The 14,151-nt window shown below is 52.6% G+C and overlaps 1 protein-coding gene across 1 annotated transcript in view; it reads right to left on the bottom strand.

Annotated features, from left to right (window-relative positions):
* SLC25A37 (solute carrier family 25 member 37) overlaps positions 1 to 8,253 on the bottom strand; it is a 39,864-nt gene extending 31,611 nt beyond the window's left edge. Inside the window, exon 1 of the mRNA XM_032389060.1 lies at positions 8,044 to 8,253. Within this exon, the coding sequence (XP_032244951.1) occupies positions 8,044 to 8,253 (210 nt within the window). The remainder of the gene's footprint in view (positions 1 to 8,043) is intronic.
* Positions 8,254 to 14,151: the final 5,898 nt, after the last annotated feature.

Here is a 14,151-nt window from a genome sequence, read left to right as displayed (position 1 = left end):
CAGCCTGCACGGAAGCTGCAGGGCTCCGTGGTGAGCGCAAACAGGACCAGCTATGAATGATTTACAGGAATTCAGTCAACAAATCCTTAACTGAGCACGTACTATGTGCCAGGTATGGGTTCTGGCCATGGGAACATACCAGAGAACAAAAGAGCAAGATTCCTGCCCACTGGGAGCTTACATTCAAATAAGGGGAGACAGACCATAAATAATAGTCTAAATGTGAATAAAATATGCAAAGACTATAAGTAATAAATGTAAGTAAATGGCACTGTGTGTTAGAAGGTAACACACTGGCTGTGGAGAAAAACAGCAGGGCCAGGCAACAGGGAAGTGGGGGCCAGGGGAAGGAGGGTGTACTCAGTCGCGACTCGGGTGGTCAGGGACGCCATCAATGCAAAGGAGACAGTGAGTCGCCGAAACCAAGGTGGCAGCCGTGGGAGGGAGATGAACAAAGGCAAGGGCTACTATAGATGTACCAGTGGAAGGGTCTTAAAAACATACGGGGGGGGTCGGGGATGGCGGGGAGAGTGGGCAGAGGGGGGAGAAAGGCTGAACAGGGTCACCAAGTTCCTGAGGGAGGGGGCCCAGGCTGGAGGGGAGGCAGGGATGTCTACACTGCACATCCTGGACACCGAGGCAGCCACGTCTACGACATGTCTGTGAGGCAAGAGATGCCCAGCTCCCAGAAAGACAGGACCGGAGACACCAGTGTGCCATCCGTGAGCGGCCGGGATCCAGGTGGAAACTGAGGGAAGAAGAGAGGGTGGCAGGCTGGCTGCTAAGGAAGACCAGGCAGCTGCCCCCTCATCAGAGAGGCCAGGAAAACAATGACTGAGTTTCTAAGCAAGGAGATCATAGCAGCCTCCAGGAGGTTTCCAGCAGAGTGGTGAGCACAGAGCCAAAGGCCTGGCCGGTGAGGGGTGGGCGGCGGACAAGGTGAGGAAGCAGAGACCAAGTGTCAATGATCCTTTCCTAACACTTGTTATTTTAAGGAGAAAGACCCCTGGGGCCCCTGGGGTCAAGGTGAGACGTCCGGTGTTTGTTATTTAAGATGGGACAAGTTTGGACTATATAAATGCTTTAAAGAAGGAATCACTGGTCGGGGGAAGGCAAAAGATACTGAAACCGAGTTACTCATGAGAGAGATGACCAAAATAGCCACCAGCATGACCATTTATAGCACATTTATACAGCAGACTCGGCAGCAACAGCTTTTCGGGAGATGCCTCATTCAATTCTTTCACCGGCCCTGGAAGGGAGGTCCGAGTATTAACATCCCCGCTCTGCAGACAAGGACACTGAGCTGACAGGGCTCACTCACGCGCCCCGATGGAGACGCAGGACTGAACGCAGGTGTCCGTGGCTGGTTCCCACACACCGCCTTGCCCCAGGCCCGCTGATTCACCTTTGACGAAGGAGGGAGCCTCTTCCCTAGGAGAGTAGGAAGGCGGGGAACAGCACGCTGGTTGGAAGGACAGTGACAGGAAGGTGTGAGCTGGACCGGGGTCCTGCTTTCTCTCTGAACGAGGGAGCAAGATGCCACGCAGGGGCTGAGAAGGCGGAGGGATGGGAGTTTGAGGAGCTGCCGAGGAGGATGGAAATAGGCTGACCAGGACACCCGGAAGGACAGGCTGAGGGCCCCAGGGGCACGCGCACACAGGGCACCACCAGTGGCAGCAAACACGCGATTTTCCTCCAGAGGGGCTCGACTGCCCAACGGGGCGCTGGGTCATCCAGGACCAGGGTCTGGGCAGACCAGTGAGGCAGGGAAAGAGAGGTCCCTGGAACGGCTGCAGTGGCGGGCCACAGGCTCCCGTGTGGATGAGGAAGACGGGGCCAGGCTGAGGCCTAGGCAGTGGGGCCAGGCTGACACATGTGGATTCAAGATCTCAGAGGCAGAAACCGTCGGGGTTAGGATGAGGCCCCGTGGAGTCACAGGCCATCAACCCTAGGGGCATAAAGAACATAGAGATTTGGATGTTAGTCCGGTGGCGCCCAGGAGGGGACGTCCTCAGAGTGATGATAGGATTCATTCGTGGTGGAAGCAGCCTGTGAGCCAGACACCAACGTCCAGAGAGAACAGGGCAACGTCCAGAGAGAACGGGGAAAGTAGCTGCAGAACTATGTTGTTGACGATGCCGGAGATGAAGGTGAGCACTGAGCCCCAGAAAGCACTCAATGCCCAGCAGGCTCCCTCATCAGTGCTCTAGGGACTGAAGCCTCACAGCCCCTCTCCCCTTTGCACTGACAGGAAATGGGGCACAGAGAGAAGACAGGAGGAGGGACCTGCCCAAGGTCACACTAAGCGGAGCCAGGACCCAGTCCACGCGGTCTGGCTCAAAGGCCCCTGCTCCTCACCACTCCGCCTCCTGCCTCTGCCTCCTGCCTCTCAGCGTAAGTCAGGCTGGAGGCGGAGGTGAGCAGATGAAAGAGAGAGAGAGAGAAGAGGAAGGACCAGAGCCTCCAAGAAGAGGGGAGGCTAAGAGGCCGGTCGGTCACGGTGAGACGGCAGGAGCCCCAGAGGTGCCGGGGCTCGAGCTGACGGGAATCTTACACTTGAGAGGCTTCCGGGAAGGACAGGCCTCGGGAGAAGAGCTGGATTTCTATCAGGACGGGGAGACGGGAAGGAACATTCGGTGCAGATACAAGGGAGCTTATTCTAAGGCACTTCCGCGGGGTGTGATGAAAAATAAAGAAAGAAGAAAGCAATGGAAAGCTAGGTCAGGAGAGAGAAACCAGCGAGGAAATTAGTATCTGCATTTTACAGACAAAGCAATAACAACTCAGAAAAGCGAAGTGGCTCTGCCCCAACCAGTAAGTCAAAGACTAGGGATCTGAATCTCCCCAAGATAGTTCTCTGAGGGTGAGACTCGTGGCTCAAAAGAGCTTGAGGGGAGGTCTACTAGAGCGAAAGACAAAGTGATTAGATACATCCCCTCTATGGAAAACGCCAGCCGTGAACATTCAAGGTGGAGGCCGGGAGGGGAAGGGCAGGTTCAGGGCTCACAATGCCCTCCAAAGAGCTCGTGCAAACAGCAGGACTGTAGAGATGCGTCTGCAGCCAGCACTGAGGAGGCCGGAGGGCTCACTGAGGATTAAAAAAAGAAAAGGAAAATTCTCTGAGAAGGAAATGTTGGGTACTAGGAGAAATATGAAGAAAGCCAGAATGTTCTGGGGTTTAAGAGAGACTGCCAAAGGCTTCATTCAACACAGAAGCTAGTTCATCCAGTAGGCTGGGGAAAGGCAGCCCTCCTGAAGTTGGAAGGGGGTCAAAAACCCACGCCCATCAAATAGGGAGAGCGGACTACAGTCGGTCATTGCTCCGAAGAGCAGATGGGACAAAAGCTCTCGTGAATGAGATGGCCAAAGGTAGTTAAAACATGCCCAAAAGAAAACCAGGAAGAGATACGGGACACACACACTCCGCAGAGCAATGCCCTCTCCCCTGTGACACGTGCACACCCCTGGGCACTTTAAAGACACAGTCAGGTAAATCCCCCATTCAGGCCCAACTGCCTCTCCCTACTGAAGAGGTGAGGGCACCTTCCCTGCCCACTAGAATCCTAGGGGCGCCCCCTCAAGCCCTGGCCCAGACTGCCCCTCCCCCACTTCTGGGCGGAGGGGGCTGGGTCAGGTCTGCCCCCTCCTCCAGCAGCAGGCCTGCCAGGTGCAGATCCGGGCAACGGCACCGGTGGGCACGAAGCAAAGAAAAGGACACGAGTTCCAGAGTACGCCTTTCTTGACTCCATACCCCTTCCAAATGCACCTTTTAGAAAAGCATCACCCACTTAAGGACAGAAAAAAAGGGAGGGGAGGAACCTGAAGGAGACAAGACAGGAGAAGAGAGACAGAAAAATCACTATAATTTTCTTGCAAGAACTCGAGCAATTTGGGATTTCACGCCCTTTTGAAGCTGAATGGCAGCTACTGAACTGTACTTGGTTTTGAAAACACTGCAGTGGGTGGGAGGGGACTCTGGCTGCCACCCTCACCCTCCCGCTGAGCACCCTGCCTACCAGCCAGCCTGCATGGCTGGGACCCTGAGGAGCAAACTCAGAAGGTGAGGAATGCTGAGCCGTCCTGGCACCTGCCTGGCTCACTGCGGCTCAAAGCTCAGCAAGGCCAGCCACAGAAGCCCCTGAGGCCAACCGAGCTTTCCAACTGGCTCAGCACCCACCAGCTCCTCGAGAGAAGGCTGAGCCTCACCCCCTCGCTGCCCGCTCCTCTCCATGGACGGCACCCAGCTGGGAAGGAGGGCTTCACCTGGCACAGTTAAAGGCAGCGTTTCCCTGAGAAGCAAAGGGAAGGGCCGAGAAAGGGTCAGCGGAAGTTCCCTCTCTTCAAATCTTTCCTGTTTCCTTTTGCCCCCCGCTTTCACCACCACGGGATTCAGCGTGGTCTAGAATGGTGTGCCTAATCTGGTTGGAATTTCCTCCTCCGCCCACCTGGCATTCTCCCCACGGTCTTGAGCACTCCCGACCAGGGCTTCTCGCAGCCACCCCACGTGCTGGTCTAGGTGACCACGCCACTTGCCACTCTGGAGCACCAGCTAGAGAATCATGGAAAACCTGCTGCAAAGCCCCAGTTGGGAAGGAAGGGGTAATTGCTACCGGTTGGCAAAAGCACTGCGGGGCCCCCATGCTCCTTCCCTTGGTACCATGGAAACCATACAGTTACTGGGAACTGACAAGAAGTCCGGGTGGCCGGGCCCTGTATGGATTCATAAGCACTCACAGTCCACCCCCAGGGACTAAATGAGAGAAGAAGGCACAGGAAGGAGCAGAAAAGTTGCCAAAGGTCTTCCAAATAACCCTTTAATAATCACAGACTGCTGGAGCTTGAGACACATTAGTGATCATTAGGTTCAGTGTTCTTCATACTTTTTTGGCCGTAACTCCGAGTCAGAAGGGGATTTTACACAGCCATCCACGGGACACACACACACACACACACACACACACAACCCAAACAATTTCACCAAGCAACACTTCTTACTATAGGCCACACACACTTGTATTTTGTACTCTGACCATTAGAGAGACTAATCTTTCTTAAAATGTTGATGCCATTAATGGGTCACAACCCACAGTTTGAAAAACACAGGTAATTAAAGTGACACTGGGGGGGGTAGGATGTGGCTTCATGGGAAAGCATATTTAACATAATAATTTTAAGCATTAGTAAGGTTGGCTTTCTGCCCGTGACCACAGCAGCAAGCAGCTCATCTGGCTCAGCGGTCAAAGTGACCAGCACTGACTTCCATGGTCTACACCATCTAGGACAGAAAAACTGGGAAAAGCGGGCCCACCTGATACTCCCACTTAACCTCACATATTCGAAGTTCAAAATGTGTAACTTATAAAATCAGAGATAATTTTTCCAGCATACAATTTACATTGACATGGCTTCGACTGTAATAATTCTTTGGAATTTCAAGTACCATAAAAGAGGACAATGGGTGTTCTGTGTAAGTAGAAAGGGGGACAGGTTAAGAATGGGGAGAAATACTGAACTGGCCCGTAGCCCCCACTTTACAGACACAACACTAAGGCACAGAACAGTGCCTGAGGCATGAAGCAAGTTAGGGGCAGGGCTGGAAACCCAACCCAGGGCTCCTGACTCCTTTACTCACGGTCTCCATCACCCAAAATATTTAAGAAGAACACAGTCGAGGTTTCCCCAAGTGAAGCATTTCCATGACTGAAGCATGGATGCGTCCCTGATATGTCACGCTGGGCACAGACAACTGTGCTGATCTTGGCAGACCTTGGCACTCGGCTGCAGCCTCCCTGGGATCATGCAACGGGGCTCACACCACTTACTCTCTCTGTGCCTTTTGTCTCAGCTGAAAAATGAAAAGAAGAATCCTTGCTACCCTCGTCTGAGAAAGTTGTAGTGAAAAACGAGGTGCTTTAAAACCAAACCTGCATGCTTAAAAACAGAAGAAGCCCTTACTAGTGACCAGGGCCTTCATTTTACAGTCAAGCCCCATAAGGTGAGTGACTTGTCTGGGACAGCCCTGTTACCTATCCGCAGGTGAAAACTGCTATGTAAAGTAATACTAAGTACACAGTGACATCTGGATTAAAACATACGACGTCTACGGGGCAGAAGGAGCGGCAGGGAAGAAACTAAACACAGAACACACAATTTAAACATATAAGACGAATGCCTCTTTAGACGGACATAGGGAGTTGAAAAGGCATGACTAATTACATCTAATCCTAAAGATAAGCTGCAGTGATGCTCTGAACCACACTCAGCAAAACCTCACATGTGGCATAGTTAGTTCCTCAATGGAACGTTCATCTCTGCCACCCTGTGGGTCCGGTGCCTGCTCGAATAACATCTCCCTGCCCCTAACTTTCCCCATACTCTGTCCAAGGCACTGGAGACAACAGCTTCGAATATGGGAAATTGTATTACATGTGACGGATTCCTTCCTATACAAATGCCACCTGGTATCTGCCCAGGGTCTTTCCTGGAGAAGCTGTGAAAACCTACGAGGCAAGATCTCCCCCATGCCCTCCATAACCCTGGCAGCAAGGGCCGTTCCCTTAATTCCCCCTGGGGATGCTGGAGGGTCCGAAGAGGTGATACCTCAGGCCCAGCAGCAGCATCAAAGGCTTGGGCCTCACCTTACTGCAAATGCCCATGCTTTCTCTCACTGGACTCCTGTCTGTCCACTGACTGCCAGCTCCCAGAGAGCTGCCCAGGGCAGGGAAAACCCTGACTTAGACATTCTGGTCTTCACTCCTTGCAAGTGGGGCCAGGATCAGCAACAAGATACAGCTGCCAGTGGGGGAGCTCGGTGGGCCCTGCCTTTCAAGATAACTGCCACCCAGAGAGGTCCCAAATCTCAGAAAGCACTCTTGGGCTGGAGTCAGAGGAAACAGGTGGAGTATGAGCCCAGGCAGGTGAAGCAGTTCATAGCTCTTTGCCTCAGTTTCTTCATCTGTTAATCCCTGGGTTGCTGGATGAATTCGACGAGTTATGCCTACAGAAGTGCAAGATGGCAATACCAGCATTACCTTCCTGAACAGGCGGGCAGAAGGCAGCTCTCAGGCTAACAGGAAAAATCCGCCTGGCTGACGCTGCCTCTTTGCAGAAATGCACGTAAAACTACCTGGGGAAGTGACAGGCAAACCGAGTGCCTATTACACAACCCACAGTAAGAGTTGTATAGCACATGCTCTCCTTGCCTGCCCTCCTCCCTGCAACAAAAAGAGAAGGCAAATGTCACTGCAGGGCTCACTGCCTCTAGGCTGCTCAGCCGCCCGAACTTCTGGGGGAAGAGGTGCAGAAACCCTGAGAAAAGGGGATCACGTAGGGCGTCGCTGAACCGGTATTCCCAAGAGAGCTGCCAAGAACCAGGAGAACCCCTGCCACTCCTACGCCTCCCCAGAGACCCTGGGAGCCGAAGCCACACACCCGGGCCGGAGCGCGCACGGCCGAGCAGGGGCCACGTTTCTCGGCGCTAGCGTGGTTAGCGCTTCCCGGCCGCCAGCTCCCTCGGAAACTGCGCACGTGTGGGCAGCCGTGGCCACCCTGCACGGACCGGGGGACGCCTCTCGCCGCGGCTCGGACACTGGGCGCGCCAGCGGGAGCCGCGAAGAGCTGGAACCCCAAAGCCCTCGGATCGCGTGGGCAGACGTGGTAAGACTGTGCAAAGCGGCACCGATCGCCCTCCCTCGGGCACCCCGCCGCCACCGCCGAGACCGGGGGCGCTCGCCAATTCTTCTCCCCCGCCGCAGCGCCCCCAGCAGCCTGGGTGGGGAAGGCAGTGGGAGCGGCGGTGCGTGGCGCCGGTCGGAGCACCCTCGTGGGCTAGGGGTGCCCCCGGGGCCCAGGCGCGCGGCGGAAGGAGCGGCTCGGCGCGCTCGAGGCGAGAGCGGGGGTGCCGCGCCCCACGCCCGCCGCAGCCGGGAGGAGCGGTGGTTTCGGGGCGCTCCCCCAGGCTGCTCTTGCGCGGGATGCAAACGCACGCGCGCGCACTCTCCTGTCCGCTCGCTCCGTCCCTAAAGTCTCCTCGCGCCTCACCTTCACTGAGTCTACCGGGTACATGACCGAGTGCTCCAGGATCCCGGCCATCGCTCCGGCTGTCATGTGGGTGGATAAAGAGGCGCTGGTCGGCAGGTTCTCATAGTCCTCCGACCCGGCGTCCTTGCAGCCGCCGCCGCCATCTCGGCTGTCCCCATCCATCCTGCGCCCCACAGCCTGGCTCCCTACGCCGCCGCAGCGCAGCTCCATCCGCCAGCTCCGCGGGGCGCGGGAGGCTGCAGGAGGTGGGCAGGGAGGGGAAGGGGGCGAAAAACTTCACTTCTTAAAGTGGGAACCACCTCCCCGGTTTTGCGGCGCCTGACGCCATGGCGGGCTGGGGTGGAGCAAAGGGGCCCGAGACACCAATCGCTGGAAAAGAAGAGGCCCGCCGCGGCCCCACCATTGGTGTGCGGGACACTGGGGTCCCGCCTTCCTGTGTGACGTCACTGTCCAGTGCAAATTTCCAAGCAACCGGACGGGGGCGAGAAGAGACGTTGGGGTGTCCCGGGAAGTTGTACTAGCTCCAGGGTGCTGCTGCCGCGCTTGGGGCAGGCTGGGCGGAGGGGCGGGGGGTCTGGTGGTCACTGGAGAGGGTCGTCCGGGCCCGCAGCGGGGACACGGCCAGGGGTGGAGGGAGATCAGGGACAACGGATAATCCTTTCCCAGAGACCGGGGTTTTGCAAACAGTGTTGCTCAGCAAGCGTTGGCATTCCTAAGGCCTGGAGAGGGGACAGTTGCTGCGAATGCCATTTATGGAGCAGTTATGATAGCCGGATAGGGGGTGAGGGCGCACGTGGGGGTGGAGTGGAGTTCTAGAATTGGAGACACTGCGCGATATCAGTGGTGCATCACCTTTTGTGCAGCACAGGGCATATACCATGGAGGAGACAGAGTCAAGGTCCTGTGCTAGACTGCTTGGTTGGGGAGAACACTCATTTAGTTGAAATTTTTTTCCCTCACTGGAAGCACATAGAGCTAAATTTGTTCCTCTTCTTATTTTCACAAAGAGGCTTAAAACCACCCTGCCCCCGACTGATCAAGACATGAGTAGTCATCAGAATGGAGCCTTTCTGAGGCACCTTCAGCACATTTTTCTCAGGACTGATATGCCTGGGAGGTCCTTAGAGGCTGATGTCTCAGTCAGGTGCCAAGTGGTTCCGAGTAAAATCTTGCAGCATTGCATCTACCTTCCTTTTAAGACTCTGGTCTCCTGGTCTTAAACTCATCCCAAGCTGACTTCTTAAAGTGTAACCCAGGCTGCTTTATTTCAGCCTCAACAATATTGTCTTGCTCTATCTCCGGGAAGAAGGAGCAATCAGAAAAGTAGGGGAATGACCTCTCTGTCTATGGAAGTCTCTGTGAAAGCATGGCATCTGTACAAATGTGCATGTTCTGGGGCTTAAGACGTGACACTTCTGAGATACCAGACACCTTATCCAGGGAAGCCTTCTGGTCAGGAGAGCTGGGCCTTGAGATATGAAAGGGTGGGGGAGATCCTGAAGATGCTGCACCCACTCTACCCTCACCCTGGTTCCAAGGATCAGGTCACAGCAACCCAGGCACCTCTCAGGGATTTGAGATACAGTGATGTGAGCATTGTTGATCAAGGCTTCCAGGCCGAGGGCACCAATTCCCCATTTTCGGTAGCTGCCAATAGTAGCTCCCAAGGCAAGTGGTAAGGATGTCACAGGTAGAGGCAAGCTCTGTTTAGTGTTGGCAGAGAAAATTTTCCCTGCTTTTACCATAGGTGATTTTTAAGAAACATTAATCGAAAGCCACTGATACTCATTTAAAAATGGATACCTTTTAACCAGTACATATTATTAACCAGTTGTCCCACTTCTGGAAATGTGCCACGAAAGTCTACATATGCATAAGCTCCTCTTCAAAGCACTATTTATAGTACTAAATAATTGGAAACAACTGAAATGTTCAACTAGAAGGTAATGGCTGAGTAAATGATGACATGTATATTAGTGAACTATTATGGGGCCATTAAAAATTGTGGTTATGTTATGCAATAAGATGAGAAATGATTATGATACAATGTTGGGTGAAGAAACAACACAAAACTCCATGACATTTACAAAGATGTAAATATTATGCATGCAGGAAGAGGGAAGTGGTCATTGTGATAGTGATGTAGGATTAAAGGTATTTTTACTATATTTTTCAGACCGAAATAATACATGTACTATTTCTATAACTTAATTCTTTTTTAGGATATAATCGCCTAATGGATGAGAAGCCTTCTGAACTTTGCAATGGTGATATTGCTGAAGAGAAGCCACCCTCTGGATGATTAAGGGGACTCCTGGCATATGTGAACAGGCCCATAATCTTCAGAGACATCAGACTTTTTAAAATTTCATTAAATAAATGTTAAGCCAGAGCCATTTAGAAAATCTTTGGAATATTGATTATAAGCATTCAGTATTTTTTCTTATCTTATAAGGTAGATATGGTGGGTTGGCACTCAGCATCCGTCTTAAACTCTTTCTTGTACTGCAGTGGCCAGAAATTTGTAAACCACATTTATCAGATCCTTGCAGCTAGTCTACACATGAATTATATTCTGCCAGTTGGATGAACTGGAGAGATCTGGGAGACAGTAAGGAGACGGAGGTCACCTTCCTGCTGCTTTGATGTTTTCTGCTGCCTAGCAAAGCCATAGACACTTGGGTAAGGAGCAGTTGGGGTGGGCAATGGCTTTCCTATTGCAACAGCTCTGCAGGGTCTGGTCACCAGATTCATGGATGTCAAGAAGCAATGTGGCAGTAGGAATGGCAGCAGGAATGGTAGCAGCCTCCTGATCCCTGCACCATAGCTTCAGTAGGTGGCCTTCCTCACCTTTCAAGACATGGCAGAGGATCCCTTGGAAGGCCAGTTTGGCAATGTGGATCTGAGAGTTATTCCTGGAGGCCCAGCCTAGGTTTCAGCTCTAAAAATATTGTGTATAGTAGCAAGAGGGCATAATAATGAAGGAGCCATTCCTGGGTATCAGAATACAGCCACCAGCCCTGGTCCTAGACCTCTGTGCAAGGCTGTTTGGAGGGAGCTGACATCCCAGGTACCATCACCTAGTGCTTTGGCCACACTGTCAACACAGAGGGAGAGCATAGGGAGTCAGGAGCAGAGCAGTGATCCTGTCCTGTAGGGTGGACCTGGAGACTCAGAATGACTCGGCTGGTTCCACTGGGGTCTTATGTAAAGTTCCTGAATGTTGAAGTTTTGAAGATGTCATCATACTGCCCTAGCCCAACTGGGAGCCAGCCTCCATTTCAAAAGCGGGGGTGGGGGGGGGAGGTTACAGAGGGTAGAGGGTGAAGAGCACTCGACTTGGAGTCATGGACCTGTTCAAACCCTGGTTCCACCATTTACTAGCTATGTGGCTCTTGCCCATTGGTTGGCATGCTTCCTCATCTGTTGGTAGGCATTCATGCTTAACACATGGTGAGTGAAACACAGAAAAAGATAAAATAAAAATCTCGTGGTGAAGGATATATAATTTGGGAGTATTGAGAGGAAAGAAAATGGAAAGGAGTTAACGGTCCAGACTTTCTCCAAAATCTTACTTGTTTTTTTTCCACAATAATTGCTCCAACCCTGGCACCCGCCTGCCCACCTATGCAACACAGAGACGTATTAACACCCTACCCAGATTTCAGCCAATGCCGTGGCGCCCACCGGGGACACACTTGTCTGCCAGAGAGGAGGCTCTGTGCCTTGGAGCAACTGCAGCTGGTATGATGTCTCCTAGAACAAAACCATGTGATGTGGTACCGGGGTGTGGGGGCTGGGGGGCATTTTGTCTTTGTTTTTCTCAATGTGCACTCATCCACATAGCCATTAATTTTAAGCCAGGTTTATCTGTTGGGAGGGCTGGGAGGACCTCTAGATGTGCAGGATCCCTCCCATTTATATATCTGGCCGTGTATTCCCAGAATCTCTCACTTTCCCAAGGACAGCACTGTGTTTCCTAAAAGCTGTGTGATTCATACTTTGGAATGAATCTCTCCATAAAACAGACAGAAGAAGAAATGAAGGCAAAAGCTAATCTTACTCCAGATCCCCATGTCAAATAAGGAAGTAGTGGGTGCGAGCCATCAGGCCCGGAGAACACGGAGCTGATTCACTTTACTGTCTTTTCAAACGATGGTGATGGGCAAGGGTCAGAACTGAGGGTTTAATCAGCAGACTGGGAGTGGAGTGTTGACCTGCTCACACGTCTGCAGACTCTACTGCTTGAGTCCACTGGTAATCGTCCATGTCAAGTGGCTGGGACCCCCTGCTGGGGGACAGTCCCCTGACTCCTGTTCTGTGGATGCCTGTGCCATCCGCCTTACCAGCTGCCCCATGCACTTTCACTGATGAGACTCAATGATGTCAGCTGCCTCCTCCCCACATCGGGGGCCACACTGTCCCCGCGCTGCTGCCATGGCCACTCCACTCAAGAGCCCATCCCCTAGTGAACGGCTCAAGGCTCCAGAATTGGACAGGGGTGTGGCAGAGGAGCACTAAAGCCCCAGTGGAGGCAAAGCATTAGCTAAATTCTGGGTGAGAGGCGCCACGTCTCTGTGTTTGCATGGGTGGACCTGGGGCCATCCGGTAGCCACCCACCACAACTGCTCACACCTGTCATTTTTCCCTCTCCTCACCTTTTTCCACAAATATACTCGATTCTCCACGGCTTAAAAAAAATCCCTCTTCCCTGCTCCACGCCTTAAGCTGTCGCCCTGTTTCTCCCTCCATCCTGAAGTCCCTGAAAGAGTAATCTCCCTTTATCTTTCTGTACTCACAATGCACTCACTCCTGAAGCCTCTGCATGCCAGTTTCTAACCCCTGTGCTTTTCTAAAGGAGCTCTGGGAAAGGTCACCAAGGACCTCAGTGCCAAATCAGCCCAGTCCAGTCCTGACCTCTTGACCTCTGCCTCTTCTGGAATTCCTCGCTTCCTGTCTCTTCTTGCACTTCCGGCAGTGCCCTCTTCCTCCTCTACCTTGTCTCTCCTCACCCTGTCCTCGGAGCTCCTTTCTTTTCCTTCCTTTACTCCTTTCTTCCGTCCCCACATTCCCATCACCAACCCTGGCTCTGTTTTAATTTGACCGTTCCTCCGCACTCGAGCCCCACATGTTCCTGTGCCTCACAGACAGTGCCATCTGAATACTCCACCTGAACCGAAAGCTCAGAAGGCGCATCCGCGTCCCAGGGCTGCCATCACTGAATACCACACACTGGGTGGCCTAAAATAACAGAACTATACTCTCCCATGGTTCTGGAGGTGACAAGTCCCAAATCAAGATGTTGGCAAAGCCACGCTCCCTCCAGAGCCTCTAATCGAGGATCCCTCCTAGTCTCTTCCTAGCTTCTGGTGGCTCCTGGCTGTGCTTGACGTTCTTTGGCTTGTAGATGTATCACTCCAATCTCTGCCTCCACTCTCACCTAGCGTTCTCCCTGTGTGTCTCCATGTCTACTGTCCAGATTTTCCTCTTCTTATAAGGACACCCATCATATTGAATTAGGGGCTCATACTATGCCAGTATGACATCATCTTAACTTGATTATATCTGGCAAAGACCCTATTTCCAAATAAAGTCACATTCTCAGGTTCTCAGCAGACATGAATTTAGGATGGACACTATTCAATTCAGTACAGTGAGGGAGAGAGGCAAACCTGCAAAGGGGCGGGGGGCGGGGAGGCAGGTGACCTAGGTTCCTGTCCTGATTAATGTGCTTGGCCCCATTTCCTTTACCTATGAAAGGAGGGTTTGGAGTCAGTGGTGCGCAGGGCCCCCCCAGCTCTATCTTTCTGATCAAAAACTGAATTCGTAGGGCACCTGCGTGGCTCAGTCAGTTAAGCGTCTGCCTTTGGCTCAGGTCATGATCCCAGGGTCCTGGGATTGAGCCCCATGTCAGGCTCCCTGCTCAGTGGGGAGTCTGCTTCTGCCTTTCCCTCTGCCCCTCCCCCTGGCTTTCTCTCATTCTCTCTCTCTCAAGTAAATAAATAAAATCTTTAAAAAAAAACTGAATTCATAATCTTTCCTTCTAATTGGCAACTCCTAATGCCATTTTTATCTGTATTTTACCAGGCAACCAAATGGCAAGCACAG

The sequence above is a fragment of the Phoca vitulina genome, unplaced genomic scaffold (assembly GCF_004348235.1).
Source record: "Phoca vitulina isolate PV1807 unplaced genomic scaffold, GSC_HSeal_1.0 scaffold53, whole genome shotgun sequence".
In the NCBI taxonomy this organism is placed as follows: domain Eukaryota; kingdom Metazoa; phylum Chordata; class Mammalia; order Carnivora; family Phocidae; genus Phoca; species Phoca vitulina.
Note: the sequence above shows the minus strand (reverse complement) of the source record. Positions and strands in the feature narration are given on the sequence as shown.